Source organism: Argiope bruennichi, chromosome 5 (assembly GCF_947563725.1).
Source record: "Argiope bruennichi chromosome 5, qqArgBrue1.1, whole genome shotgun sequence".
NCBI lineage: Eukaryota > Metazoa > Arthropoda > Arachnida > Araneae > Araneidae > Argiope > Argiope bruennichi.
In genome coordinates, this window is record NC_079155.1 from 5,456,556 (window position 1) to 5,469,732 (window position 13,177).

At 30.6% G+C, this 13,177-nt stretch overlaps 2 protein-coding genes across 4 annotated transcripts in view; one reads left to right on the top strand and one right to left on the bottom strand.

The window, feature by feature from the left end:
* Nucleotides 1–339: 339 nt before the first annotated feature.
* Nucleotides 340–4,555, bottom strand: LOC129969085 (uncharacterized). Its single transcript, XM_056083494.1, has 4 exons — nt 4,351–4,555; nt 2,528–4,197; nt 1,577–2,362; nt 340–417 (listed from the first exon to the last, which is right to left on the bottom strand). The coding sequence occupies exons 1-4, from the start codon at nt 4,553–4,555 to the stop codon at nt 340–342; spliced, it is 2,739 nt and encodes a 912-aa protein (XP_055939469.1).
* A 3,961-nt stretch (nt 4,556–8,516) lies between these two features.
* LOC129968567 (uncharacterized) overlaps nt 8,517–13,177 on the top strand; it is a 51,921-nt gene continuing 47,260 nt past the window's right edge. Inside the window, exons 1-2 of one of the 3 annotated variants that reach the window (XM_056082582.1) lie at nt 8,517–8,591; nt 8,761–8,787. The gene's annotated coding sequence lies outside the window, so the exon portion shown is untranslated. Of the gene's footprint in view, nt 8,592–8,617; nt 8,788–13,177 lie in introns of those variants that run through there. The other 2 variants (XM_056082584.1, XM_056082581.1) reach the window with 2 other exon arrangements.

Below are 13,177 nucleotides of genomic sequence, written 5' to 3' on the forward strand. Positions count from 1 at the left end.
GGAGCAAGTAGGGGCAATGCTGATTAGAGATCAGAATGTTGGCGCGCTTTGCAAATTCAATAATGTCTATTTGGCCTAACATTATTTACTTATTCTCGTATTCTATACTCCTTACTGAGGCTCAAAGTGTTAAGAGAATGTGCTGTTTTTGGATTGAACGAATTTTAAATATAGTTTTGCTTTTCTGGAATAACTTGCCACGACCGCATCAACTCTAGATATTTAAAAGTAGTTTGTCGACGACTGCTTCTGCAAGGTGATTATAATTAAATTTGTACTTTCAAATGACTACAAAAAAACTCATTGTTCAGAATGACTTTAACCACAGCAATATGATTTTTATTTCGCACGAAACCTCAGGACTTCTTCATATGTCATCAAAATTTGTCTCTCCTCCTTTTCAATTTTCGAGAGATACTGCAAAGAAAAAATGACAAATCACTTTAACTTATTAACTGATCCGAATTCGCTAATTTCTTCCTAGGTGAGAAACTGATTGGCTAATTTATCCGCTTTGCAAGAAACCAAATAGTTTTAAATTCACTATAATTATTATGCAATCATTATTTTAAAATTGTATTAACTATAAACCCGATTGTAGTCAGAGAATTATTGTAATGAAATGAAGATCAATAAATTAGAAAACATCGTAAATTTTTTCCAGGGAAATAGCAACTGGATAATTAAAAATGTCGCTTCTTTTCCAAATTATTATAGGAAATCTGAATGAAAGACAATATCTATTGTTAAAGCTGCCTAAGAAAAAACACCGTTTTCTTTCGCTTTTTATATTAAAATAGAAAAACGATATCCCACCGGTAAAAAATTCAAACTTGGTTTATTCCATTTTGGGATTGATCTACCAGTTGCCATCTACAAAATGAGACAGCAAAAAATATTTCTTAAATAACGTTGCCATTCTAAAATAAACAAATAAATAAAATAAAATATTAATAAATTTTCAACATCTTCCCACCTTTTGATTATAAATAATAATCAAAATATAATACTATTAGTTAAACACAGTTAAGAGATTCAATAAATGGCAACGTTTTACAAATTTTCAATTAATATTTTAAATATAAAAATGAAAATTAATGTGAAAATGTCCAATCAAAAACAAAATAAATCACAAGTTCAGTCTCTCTGGCAATTTAATTCTTCTTCCGGCTCTACTAAATTTCATCTCGTTGCCACAAGTACTGTCAGAAGTTTTGGTGATGTCATTTGACTTATTCAAATCATCTGGTGTCATCGAAGTGGAGAAGTCATCAGAGGATGTTAACTCTAATGGATATATTCTTTGAATTGGTCGCAGGAAATTCTGCTGTGAAGTTTGCACTCGAACAAGTCGTACATGTCCATCTTTACCTGGTATGATTTCTGTGATACGACCTAAAGGCCAGACAAGTCTCTTTTTATTATCTGCTCCCACCATAACAATGTCACCAACAGTAACTGTACATTTTCTTGATTTTTTATTTCTACGCTGTATGAGAGCACCCAAATACTCAGATCCGAAACGATTTCTTAAGTCTTTAAGCACTGCTTGTCTGTATTTGAATCTATTGCTCACATAATTTTGCTCTACAGCATCTATATCAGGAAGATTGCATTCATGCACATCTTGTATGAACATCGATGGAGAAATTGGTTTTATAGTTTCCTCTTCGCAAATGTAAGTTAGAGGTCTTGAGTTGATTACACGCTCGCAGTCTGCCAAAACCGTTATCATCTCCTCATAATTGAGACGTGCATGTCCTAACACTTTCTTCAAAAGATCTTTTAAAATTCTAATTAATCTCTCCCACCATCCGCCCCACCAGACAGCAGTTGGAGGATTAAACTTCCAGTCAATAGAGTTTATTGCTCCATATTTTTGGATACGGTTCCAATCCAGTTGTTTTAAATAGTTGGCTGCTCCAACAAAATTGGAGCCATTATCGCAGTATATTGTTGTGCATCTTCCTCTGCGAGAAACAAATCTCCTAAAGGCCATTAAAAAAACATCAGTCGATGCAGCAGTAACAAGCTCGAAATGAACTGCTCTGTACACTGCACAAGTAAAAATTAGAACCCAGCTCTTCTTGTCTTTAAGGAATAAAGGTCCAGCCATATCAACGCCAGTTATCTGAAACACCGCAGCATCCTTTACTCTATTTTCTGGAAGGGGGGGACTTATAACTTCTATGTTCTTTGAGCTATATCTTTTACACGTAATGCAATTGGCCACCACATGTTTCACCGCTTTTCTTCCATTTAGGATCCAGTACTTTTCTCTAAGTGCATTCAATAGTATCTGGACTCCAGCATGACAGTTCTTAACGTGAGCATTATAGATTAACCGCTTTACCACTTCATGCTTCGGAGGAAGAACAATAGGTTTAAGAAAATCTTCACTGTCCTTGCGATAAATAATTTTAGTTTTCAAACGGATGATGCCAAGATCGTCTTTAAATACTTGTAGGGTTTTTAATCTCTTTTCTTCTTCTGGGAGAAAAGACTCATTCTGTATCATAAATAAAACCTTCATTTCTGCTTCCTGAAATTCTGTAGCGGTTAATTCACCATGCTTCTTCTCAGTTATATTTTTGCAGTTGTTCATGAAGCGGAGGATCCATGCAACAAGACGAACTATTCTATCATAGTTCGAAAAATATCTGTAGTACCAGTTTGCAACACCACAGGCTTCATTATTTGATAATATAAAAGTCGTCATAGACTTTTCCTTTCTAATCTCTTCTTCATTCCAATCATGGTTGGTGGAACCCATAATGTTTTGAAATTCAAAAGCATTTTTCATCCATTGTGGACCCTCCCACCATCTTAGGGAGACTAGATGTTTTGCCTTGCAGCCCCTGGAAGGTAAATCTGCCGGATTCTTATCACCAGGTATGTGTCTCCATGATGTAGGATTACTCAACTTCCTTATCTCTTGGACTCTGTTCCTAACGAAGACAGACCAATTTTCTTCTCGTAATATCCATGCAAGCACTGTTGTAGAATCACTCCAGTAATATATCGTAACATTTTTCCAACCAAGAGCTTCAACAACTGAATTCGCTAGCCTCGCTCCAATCACCGCTGCAAGAAGTTCCATTCTTGGGATAGTTGTGCCTCTTAAAGGAGCCACTCGAGATTTCGCTGCAAGTAGAAATAGCTCGATTCGACCATTATTTTCTATTCTAAGGAATGTAACAGCAGCATATGCCTCTTTGCTTCCATCAACAAACGTATGAATAGTGCAGTTGCTTATATCTTTTGAAGATGCTTGAACACACCTAGGAATCTGTATGTCAGACAAATGCTTAAGTTCTTGAAACCACTGTAGAAATTCTTTACGAAGCTCACCAGTTACTTCTTCATCCCAACTTGTACCTAATGTCCATGCCTTTTGTAGCATTATTTTTGGACAGAGCATCACTGGTGCAGTGAATCCAAAAGGATCAAATACTTTATGTACTGTAGATAAGATACTCCTTTTAGTTACTTTTTCCACATTAATGCCATCCAGCCATTTCATGTTAATTTTCAAAGTGTCTAATTTCTTATTCCAAATAAGACCTAATACCTGAGTTTCTTCCTTTGAATTAGTTTCACAGTCGCCAGACCATTCCCATTCTCTAAGATCAAAACCACCTTTTGCCATCAAGGTTTTAGAATTGTCAATGAATCGATCTAATTGGTCTTTACTGTCGACACTAGTAACGACATTATCAATGTAGAAACTCTCCAAAAGTCTTTTCTTCAAAGATTTTTCAAATCCTTCACATTTTTGAATATGGTACTCAATTACTGAAGCTAAAAGAAAAGGGCTACATTTTACCCCAAAAACAACTCTTGTGTGACGAAAAACTCTCAATTTCTTTTCTTCTCTATTTTCCCACCACAAAAACCGAAGGAAGTCTATATCCTCTTTACGAATACTAATTTTCAGAAAAGCTTTCCTGATGTCAGCTATAACGCCAAGCTGTCCCTCTCTGAATCGAAGAAGAATATTTGGAATAAGCTCAATGAGATTAGGACCACATTCCAAGCACTGATTCAAAGATGGATAATTTGCTAATCTCGCTGAAGCGTCAAACACCGGACGAATTGGAGTAGTGCTGCTGCTTAGTTTTATCACTGCACGGTGAGGTAAATAATTACCATAAGAGTTCATTTCGTTGGTAGGAACTTCCTCTATTATGTCTTCATCTAACCAATTTAGAAGAATATTTCCATATTTCTCATACATATTCATAGCTATAAGTTTTGAGGTAGTGTAGTCGAGCCTTTTCCTCGCCAAATCCAAGTTGTCGGGCAAAGGTGACTTATCATCAGACCATGGTAAACAAACCTCATATCGACCATCTTTATTAATTGTTACCGTTTCTAGAAAATGCTCCTTGGTCCGAAGATCAATCTCGTTCTTAGAATTTTTCTCAACAGGATCATTGATTCCGATTGAATCTAATTTCCATAAATTTGTGATTTCAGCTTCATTTACAAATAAGGACAGCACTGTTAAAGCCAGGTTTTCTTCCGAAGATTCTTCCTGTGGTACCTTACCCATTAAGGTCCATCCTAAGAAAGTTTCTACAGCGACAAGACCTGAAGATAAGACTTTTCTTTTGCCAGTTAACATTTTCCCCATAACGTCAGCTCCAATTAGAATATCAATGCCTTCACAAGTATTGCTAATATCAGTTAGATTAATCTGATTTTCCTCTAATTCTTTTATCCAGGGACCTTTAAAAACCGGTCTAATATTGTCACAAATGATAGATTGATCCAGAACTTCAAAATTACAGCCGAAATTTCCAATCAAATTTCTCAATTTTACTTTATAACAATTATGTTTAAATTCATTAGTGATAACGCCACCAAAAAGAGAATGTACCAATTTTTCACATCGAACGGGTGTATAATTCATTTCTTCAGCTACACTTTTCAAAATGTATGATTTATGTGATGCAGAATCAAAAAGTAACCTCACAATTTTCTGTTTATTATCCGATACCACTTTAGCTTTGAGAGTTTGAAGAAATATCTTAGGGCTGTGTTTATTAAAATTAGCCATATTAACATCTAGTGCGGGTTTATCTTCTTTTCCCTCTACAGACATCTTTTGCGAATCAAGCACATCACACATTATAGGAAAATGTTTTTTAGAACATATCAGGCATTTTAAAACTGCTCGGCATCTTTTAACTGCGTGAAATGGCGATAAACATGCAAAGCAGCATCGTTTTTCCTTGACTATTTTTTGTCTTTCCGATAGAGTCATTTTTTGAGCCGTAAAGCAATCTGAACTTGAATGTTTACCACCGCAAAAAAACGCAAAATTTCTTTACATCTTTATCTGCAGCAGTCGTTAACAAACCTATAGCTGTAGGTACTTTATTTCTCAAATTCTCCGAGCTATATTGTTTCTTTTTCAAAGGTCTGTATTCTTGGCCCTTTCCTAAACCGAAACCGGCTACAGCCAAACATATTCTTTCTTCTCCTTCAACTTCCGTTTTCAAAAATTGCATCAAATTATCCAATCTTCCTTTCGCGTCAGAGTTAATACTGGAAATATTACTACGATTCCAAGCCTTTAAAAATTCAGCTGGGAAACACGATTCAACCATAGGATACAAAATGGATGCACATTTATCTGTGGTTACACCTAATGTTTCTAATGCTCGTAAATATGATTCAAGCTTATCATACAAAGAAGTTAATGAAAATGTTTCTTTTGTTTGCACAGAAATAATTAATTTTAATAATTCTCTCACATATACTTCCACTAAAATATCTTCTCTACCAAAACGCGATTTTAAACCATCAATAGCCTTTTGATAGTTGGCGCCAGTTGGCGGAAAACTTTCAACAACCTCTCTAGCACGAGAACCAGAAATTGTTGCTTGAACTAGGTACTGAAATTTGTCTTCTGGTGCGATATCCTCATCTTTATGTATTTGCTCAAATTGACTCCAAAATGGGAGCCAATCTTTAATATCGTCGCCAAATTGTCTAAATTCTAATCTAGGCAGTGTAAACATTCTCTTATAATTATTTAAATCAGCAGTAGAATTAGCAGAAAATGACTCACCTCTATTTTGAGATTGTATTCTTGCCAATTCTATTTCTTTTTCAATTTCAAGCTGCAATCTTCTATCTTCCTTTTCAGCTTCAAGCTGCAATCTTCTATCTTCCTTTTCAGCTTCAAGCTGCAATCTTCTATCTTCCTTTTCAGCTTCAAGCTGCAATCTTTTATCTTCTTTTTCGGTTTCTTCTTTTAATTTCCTTTCCGAAATAACATTACTTAAAAGTTCTTGAACGAATTCTGGATCATTCTTATATTCACAACTTTTTAAAATAAGATCTTTTAATCCAACTATCGTAATATCTTCTGATACGTCTTCTCCAATTTCAGACGCAACGTATTTCAGATCTTCTTTTTTTAAACCTTTTATTGCTTGAAACATCTTGATTTATTTTGTTTCGAGAAAGTCCTGTCGCGGACGCCAAAAAATGTTAAAGCTGCCTAAGAAAAAACACCGTTTTCTTTCGCTTTTTATATTAAAATAGAAAAACGATATCCCACCGGTAAAAAATTCAAACTTTGTTTATTCCATTTTGGGATTGATCTACCAGTTGCCATTTACAAAATGAGACAGCAAAAAATATTTCTTAAATAACGTTGCCATTCTAAAATAAACAAATAAATAAAATAAAATATTAATACATTTTCAACATCTATATTGTTTTATTCATATTTAATATAGATATTTCAATTTTCCTACTAATTCTATTGACAATGATTGAAATGGCTGATGAAAATATAAACCCAATTTTTCATAAATCTTGCTGATATCTTAGCTGAAAGATAAAAAATTGTTGGCAAAAATGATACATTTTATTCAAATGCCATTTTGCCGGATATTCTGCTAAATTTAATATAAATTATAGGTGAATTGACGACATTGAATCAGCATGTCGTCAAAATCTATCGAATTGATTTCCTGGGGTACTGACTAAAAGTTGCTGGGAAAATGTGACATTTTATGCATTTGTCACCTTTGCCGATTATTATTTCAAATGTACTCATTCTTATGATTTGAACCTTTATTTGGATATTTCGATTGTTTACAATTTATTAACTTTAAGTTGGAGTAATTAACGTTAAGTTGGAGTTGGAGTGATTATACTCGTTGATATTTGACTTTCCACTCAGTTGTTCTGAAGCGGTAAAGACTTGTTGATAAACTCTCAATTTTTCGGTAATAAGGGTTGAGGTTAGCAGTTACTGACAGGGGACAATTGGCTCCCTCCCCAATCTCACTATCACCTAATCTGTGGACAGTGTATCTAAAATAAAATGATTAGTTTACAGATTTGAAATATTTTACTGATAGCTATGGGAAGCGTTTAAAAATAACCATTTCACAGAAGTCAAAATCAGGCATTAAAAAAAGAAGAGAAATGAAAACTTTTATAAATCATGCTATTTAATACAGTTTTAACATTTTTTTATTAATAAAATTTTAGGTTATCTAATTATTTATCTTTGTTTAAGTATGCGATTATCATTGGAACATTTAATATTTTAATTGTTTTAAATTATGGCCTTTCGATTAAAAGATAATTTTTATTTAATCTCACTAAACTCTTCTTGCTCTTCACACTAAGCTAAAAATTTATTATTTTATTTTCTAATGAATAATTAATACTTTCCCGATTGAAATGTAAAATGTTATTAAGAAAATGTATTATGTTGTTGGCTTTCACTGTTTAATTTGAGGCATTGTTTTATATAAGATTAACAATAAATTTCAAGCTTTATATATATTTTCTTTTTGCATTTCAAAATAATCTCTGCAATGAATCTAGCAATGACACATAAATTGCATAGTGATTAATGTTTAATATACCAATAAAGTTTTCCGTAATGATTTTCTATGTTCTATACCTGTATCTTGATTTTTTTCCCTATGAGTTTCTTTCTGAAGATCTTCGAAATAGGGAATATTTCGCTAAACTATGAGCCAGAGATATGATGACATTCTATGAGATCTGTTTTAGACAAATCTAACTCATGCAATGTAACATGCTCCAAGTAACCAATTTTAAACTAAATATGTCTCTTTAAATTTGATCTCAGATCTTAACCGAAATCAGTTTTTATGTAAATTTCCCACAATAAATCTGATGAATAATTGAAAGTTCTAAAGCAATGGTGATTTTTTTGTCTTTAATATTTTTTTTTTCGGTTCTAGAATTATGCCTAAACGTTCTCTGGAAAGTTTTCAGGAATGCCTTAGATATCTTTTTATTTTATTGGCATATGAATAAACTATAAAGGTAAATTATGAGTGCATCTGTATTCTCGTTTTATGGCTGAGGGAAATCGAAAATTAAATTAGAGCTCATAATTATTTCCTCCAAGTACATGAATACATGTATCACGTGATATTTAGAAAATCTTAACTTCAGTTACTTACCAGTAGATGGCATAACAGGTTTTGTTGTCAAAATAGGAGCGTATTTTGCCAAAAAGGAAAAAGAAGTAAAGAAAAAACATGAACTGTAATCTTCCTTTTTTCGCCAGGTAAATAATCAAGGTAATATGACCATATAAAATATGAGTTTTTTTTACTGCTTACGAAATATTTGTTGTGTGAAAAGTTAATTTTAGAGATAAAAGTCATGTTTGAAATTAGAAATTAATATAATTATGTGTTTTTTTTGGAAATAAAGCAAGTTATAAAACACATTTTTATTTCGTTGTAGGTGTTCAATGTTACTGAATAGGAAAACGTAAGTTGCTGTGGAATTAATGTTTATTTTACTATAGTAAAATTATTTTCTTTGATTTTGTAATTTATTTTCAGATTTATTGTAGGAAAAATTTGTTGATTATAATTCAAATATATTTAATTGATAGATATATATCAGAATTATTCGACGTTAAATCCACAGGTGTTTTGAAATATATCTTGAGAGTTTCAAAGTTATTCGATGCACACTGTATCCAAAATAAAATAATTAATTGATGGAGTTGACGTATTTTACTGATAGCCGAAGGAAATCTAAAATTATGTTTTTTTTCTTACTTTTTTAAAAAGATATTGCAAAATTTTTTAAATGCAAGAAACTTGCATTTTCAAAGATCTATTTAAAATTTTATGCAATTTTATTTAAATTTTTTGTGATTTTAATCAGTACAAAAAAATGAATCTTAGTTTAGTTCTTTTTGCATTTAATGAAAAATTATTGAATGTGCACTATCTTTGAAATACAATATTCATTTGTAATAATATTTGTGTTCAGTATAATTATTAGAAATCAAAATGCTTTTGAACTGTTACTGTAATAATGAGTAATAATTCAAAAATAGTTAGCGTGCTTCATGTATGTTGGAGCCAGTATTCTTTTCTCCCTCCAGTTTCACCTTCAGTATTTTTTATCATTAATTTTGTTATCGATGAAGCAAATAAAAATTGATCTGTGAAACATATTCTTTATAGGTGTAAAAGAACTTGAAAAAATTTATTGATATTTCTTTTTGAATGTAACCTTTATTTATTTATTTTTTAAACATTTTTAAAAGTTTTGATAAATAGATAAGGGCGATTGTAGCTTTTAACTGACTTATTTCATGTTTAATATACGAGGCATATAATTCATTACCTGACTACTTAGTTTTACAGTTTTTACCTAATTTAATTAAATTCTTAATCTTGTATCGCTTCGGTATTGATTAATTTTTTTTTAACATTTATGTTATATTTATCATTTGAGAAAATATTTTAACATTTTGTTGTCGTATGTCAAGTATGATTTGGTAAAGTCTATGTGTAGTTTGGATTAGCAGTACCTTATAAGTAAGCCACACTTATCAAGAAGTTTTATCTCAAGGGGGAAAAAAGTGTATTTTTCCAGTTACCTTAATCAGCTTATACGATTATTAATACTTTTTTAGATTATAAAGTGCAAAAATGACCTTTTATATTAGCCCATAATTATATGTTTTATTATTCTTCAATTGTAAAAGTTAAGAGCATGTTTTATTATGTTTTATCTTTTGCTATCAAAAATGTAACATGTATAGATAAAAATGAAGTAAAATATGCAACAATTTCATTTTAAAATAATCATGTTTTGATTTCTAATAATTATGATTGAAAGAATTTACTGTTGTTAACATTTAAATTCAGTTTTAAGAATGAAACACAATATTTTTTTAAAAATATGAAATGCACACTGGTAATGATTACATGCCATATCATAGCTGAGTATAAAAAGATGAGGGGGAAAAAACAGCAATAAAATATGGAAAAAATATTTCGCTATTCATGATTAAATTTAAGAGTTTCAGAAAGGATGCTTTAAATAACTCCAATTCTGAGAATTGGAACAAAAGTTTGTCTATTTACATACAAAAATTAAATTCAGCTGATATGAATGAGTCAAAAATAAGGATTTAAATATTAAGTTTAATTTTTTTCCTTCATTGAAAATTTAATGCTTATATTCATAATCACTTGAAATTTTTGTTTCTTAGTTCTACAGTTTTCTGTCATCACATATTGTAAAAAAAGAAAGAGAAAACATAAATTCTGAAATGATTTTACATAAAATTTGGTTTCCTTATGTGTTTATGAAAGAGAGAGAGATAACTCATATCTGTATATAATTTTAAAAGAATAATAATGTTAACAATCAGTTTTAGTATTTTCTCTAAATGAAAGATATACTAGCAAATTTACAGAATGAGGATTTATGGACATACTTTGTATTAGTTTCATTGCATTTTAGGATCATGCTTTCATCAGCAGCTTGTAAAATTTATCATTCAATTTTGGTTATAGTTTCTTTAATAAATACATATTAATTTAGTTTTCACATTTTATGCAAATATATTAGTTATTTTGTATTCTGTCACTTATAACAAAATATTTTGTTTCAATTATTTTGGCCATAAGTGTTATACATCCATACTTAGTGATATTAAATTGAGTATTATTTCTGTCTCTGGTACAAGGATATTATTAAAAAAGCACTAAATGCCAGTACTTTGAATATTTATCTAAGTATTGCATTTTAGAATGCCTGCCAAGTGTTTTTAGTGTTACAATACACTGCCTATCCATATACCATTATTCATGTGTAGTTTGTTAAGACAAGTTGTGAGTAAGGAATTAGAAGGAAGACTGCCATAGATTCTATGCTTTTTATTAGCATTATTTGAAAATTAGAAAACTATATGCACTATTTCTTGTTGTGGATATTTGCTTTTGGAGTGTTTACTTACTTTCTTAAAAACAAAGTATGAATATGAGTGGTTAGTTCCTGTGATTAATCCTTTAATTCTGAGCTACGCTCTTTATCTATTTTTCTTTTTCTTTAATACCTCCAGAAAGAAAGCATGGGCCATTTTATAGAAGCTATGCCAAATTTTTTATTTCTATTGCCACATATATTCTAGGTTGCTCTGTTCAACAAAAATTATTCTACTTTCTTTTTATCACAAGGACGGCTCCTGGACTTTTCTAGACCGAGCAGAATCGATCAACAATTATTCATTCATGAAATTGAAGGATTTTTGAAAGACAAATTTGTTTTGGAAACGGAGGCAGATTTTTTTTTCCGTGATTGTTATTTTTATGTGAATCTAAATATGTAACCATTTGGTTTAATTTGTTTTCACTGATAGAAGTGGAATTATGAAGTCAAGTTTTTTTCATGAAGGATAGTTAGATTAATATAGTTAGATATCTGTGTGTGCTAAAAAAAAAAAAATGAATTTAGCATGAAAGCATTTTATTATTTTTATTTTATTTTTGGAATATTATTTTTAGCATATTAATAGGAAAGATTAGCAATATTTTAACATAATCAAACTTTTTATAATGTGAAAATCCTTAGTTATACCAAGAATGCTCAGTAATCATGATGTAGTTGTTTTCAGCAATAAATCATAGTCAAGCATTTTAAAACCAGATCTATTATGTTGTCCCTGTTACGTTAAAAATATTTTTTTAAATGGTGGTAATGCCATTTTTTAATTTTTGATTTTAAACTATTTTCAGTTATTGTAAAGAAATTGGAAACTGCCAGTTTAATAAATCAGATTTATAATGAAACATTTTTAAATGTGGCAAACAAAAACAGAAAAAAAAAAAAAAAAAAAAAAACTTTTATATTAAATTGGCATAAAATATTTTCAATAAACCATAGATCAATATTTTTGCTCCCAGATGGAAAAATTTTTGTATTAAAAAGTTGTATGTAATTCTAAGATATAGAAAAACATTGTCTTTACAATTTCAATGATATTAATAAAACCTGGGAAATTAGACCTATATTTTAATAAGGAAACGAAATTTAAATTCCAGTTAGTGATTATTTTCATGAGTCTTCATTTGATTAAAAAAACATTTTGGAATTCAAATTCATTATTTGTTTAAAAAATATATGTTTTTGAATTCTGAAATACATCTAAAAGGTACGATGATGTTCTGGAAAAAAAGTTTTGCTTATTGGTATTCTCTAAGATATTCTGAATTTAGGAAATTAAATTTAATAGGTTTTATGAAAAATCTTTTTTTCATACCTGGAAAGGTGAATATAGTGGCAATTTTTTGTGGTCAGGACATTTATAGGTATTCTTAGAGAGTTTTTTCAAGGTTTCGGTAAAATTCAAATTCTGTGCCACAGCGTAGATGAAAGAATGAGGATATAGATATCTGTATTCTTTGGGAACGCCACAAACTTTACGGATAGGACAAGAGTACAAAAATAAGCCATTTTTATAAGAATGCGAAGAACAAAAGAGAACTCTTTTCACTTGTGAATTAAGTATTAGAATAAGACTTAGCTACAGTACAAAATCAACTGAATACCAGTTCATGCATAATACCGCAACAACATGGTTGCAAGAATAACTAGTCGTACACAACAGGTACAATAAATACAAATGACCAACGAACTATGACTACTTTACTGTGAGTACTTTAAATACTTGTTTATAGACTATTTTAAATACACGTTCAAAGAATTATCCGTCTGTAGATATACACGCTTCGCATATTGTTATTCGTTTAGTTAAGTTGTGTTATTGCAAATTTGTATTCCTTTAATTCAGGGTTACACTCTTCATCTGGTATATCTTTTTATATAATGCATTGGCAAATAAGCGCCCTTA

Coding starts and splice junctions, on each gene's coding strand:
- LOC129969085 (XM_056083494.1), bottom strand. CDS start 4,555: ATGGGTAAGGTACCACAGGAAGAATCTTCGGAAGAAAACCTGGCTTTA. Junction 2,363..2,527: donor TTCAGGAAGCAGAAATGAAG/GTTTTATTTATG, acceptor CTTCCTCCGAAG/CATGAAGTGGTAAAGCGGTT. Junction 418..1,576: donor ATGCTGTAGAGCAAAATTAT/GTGAGCAATAGA, acceptor TTTTCTTTGCAG/TATCTCTCGAAAATTGAAAA.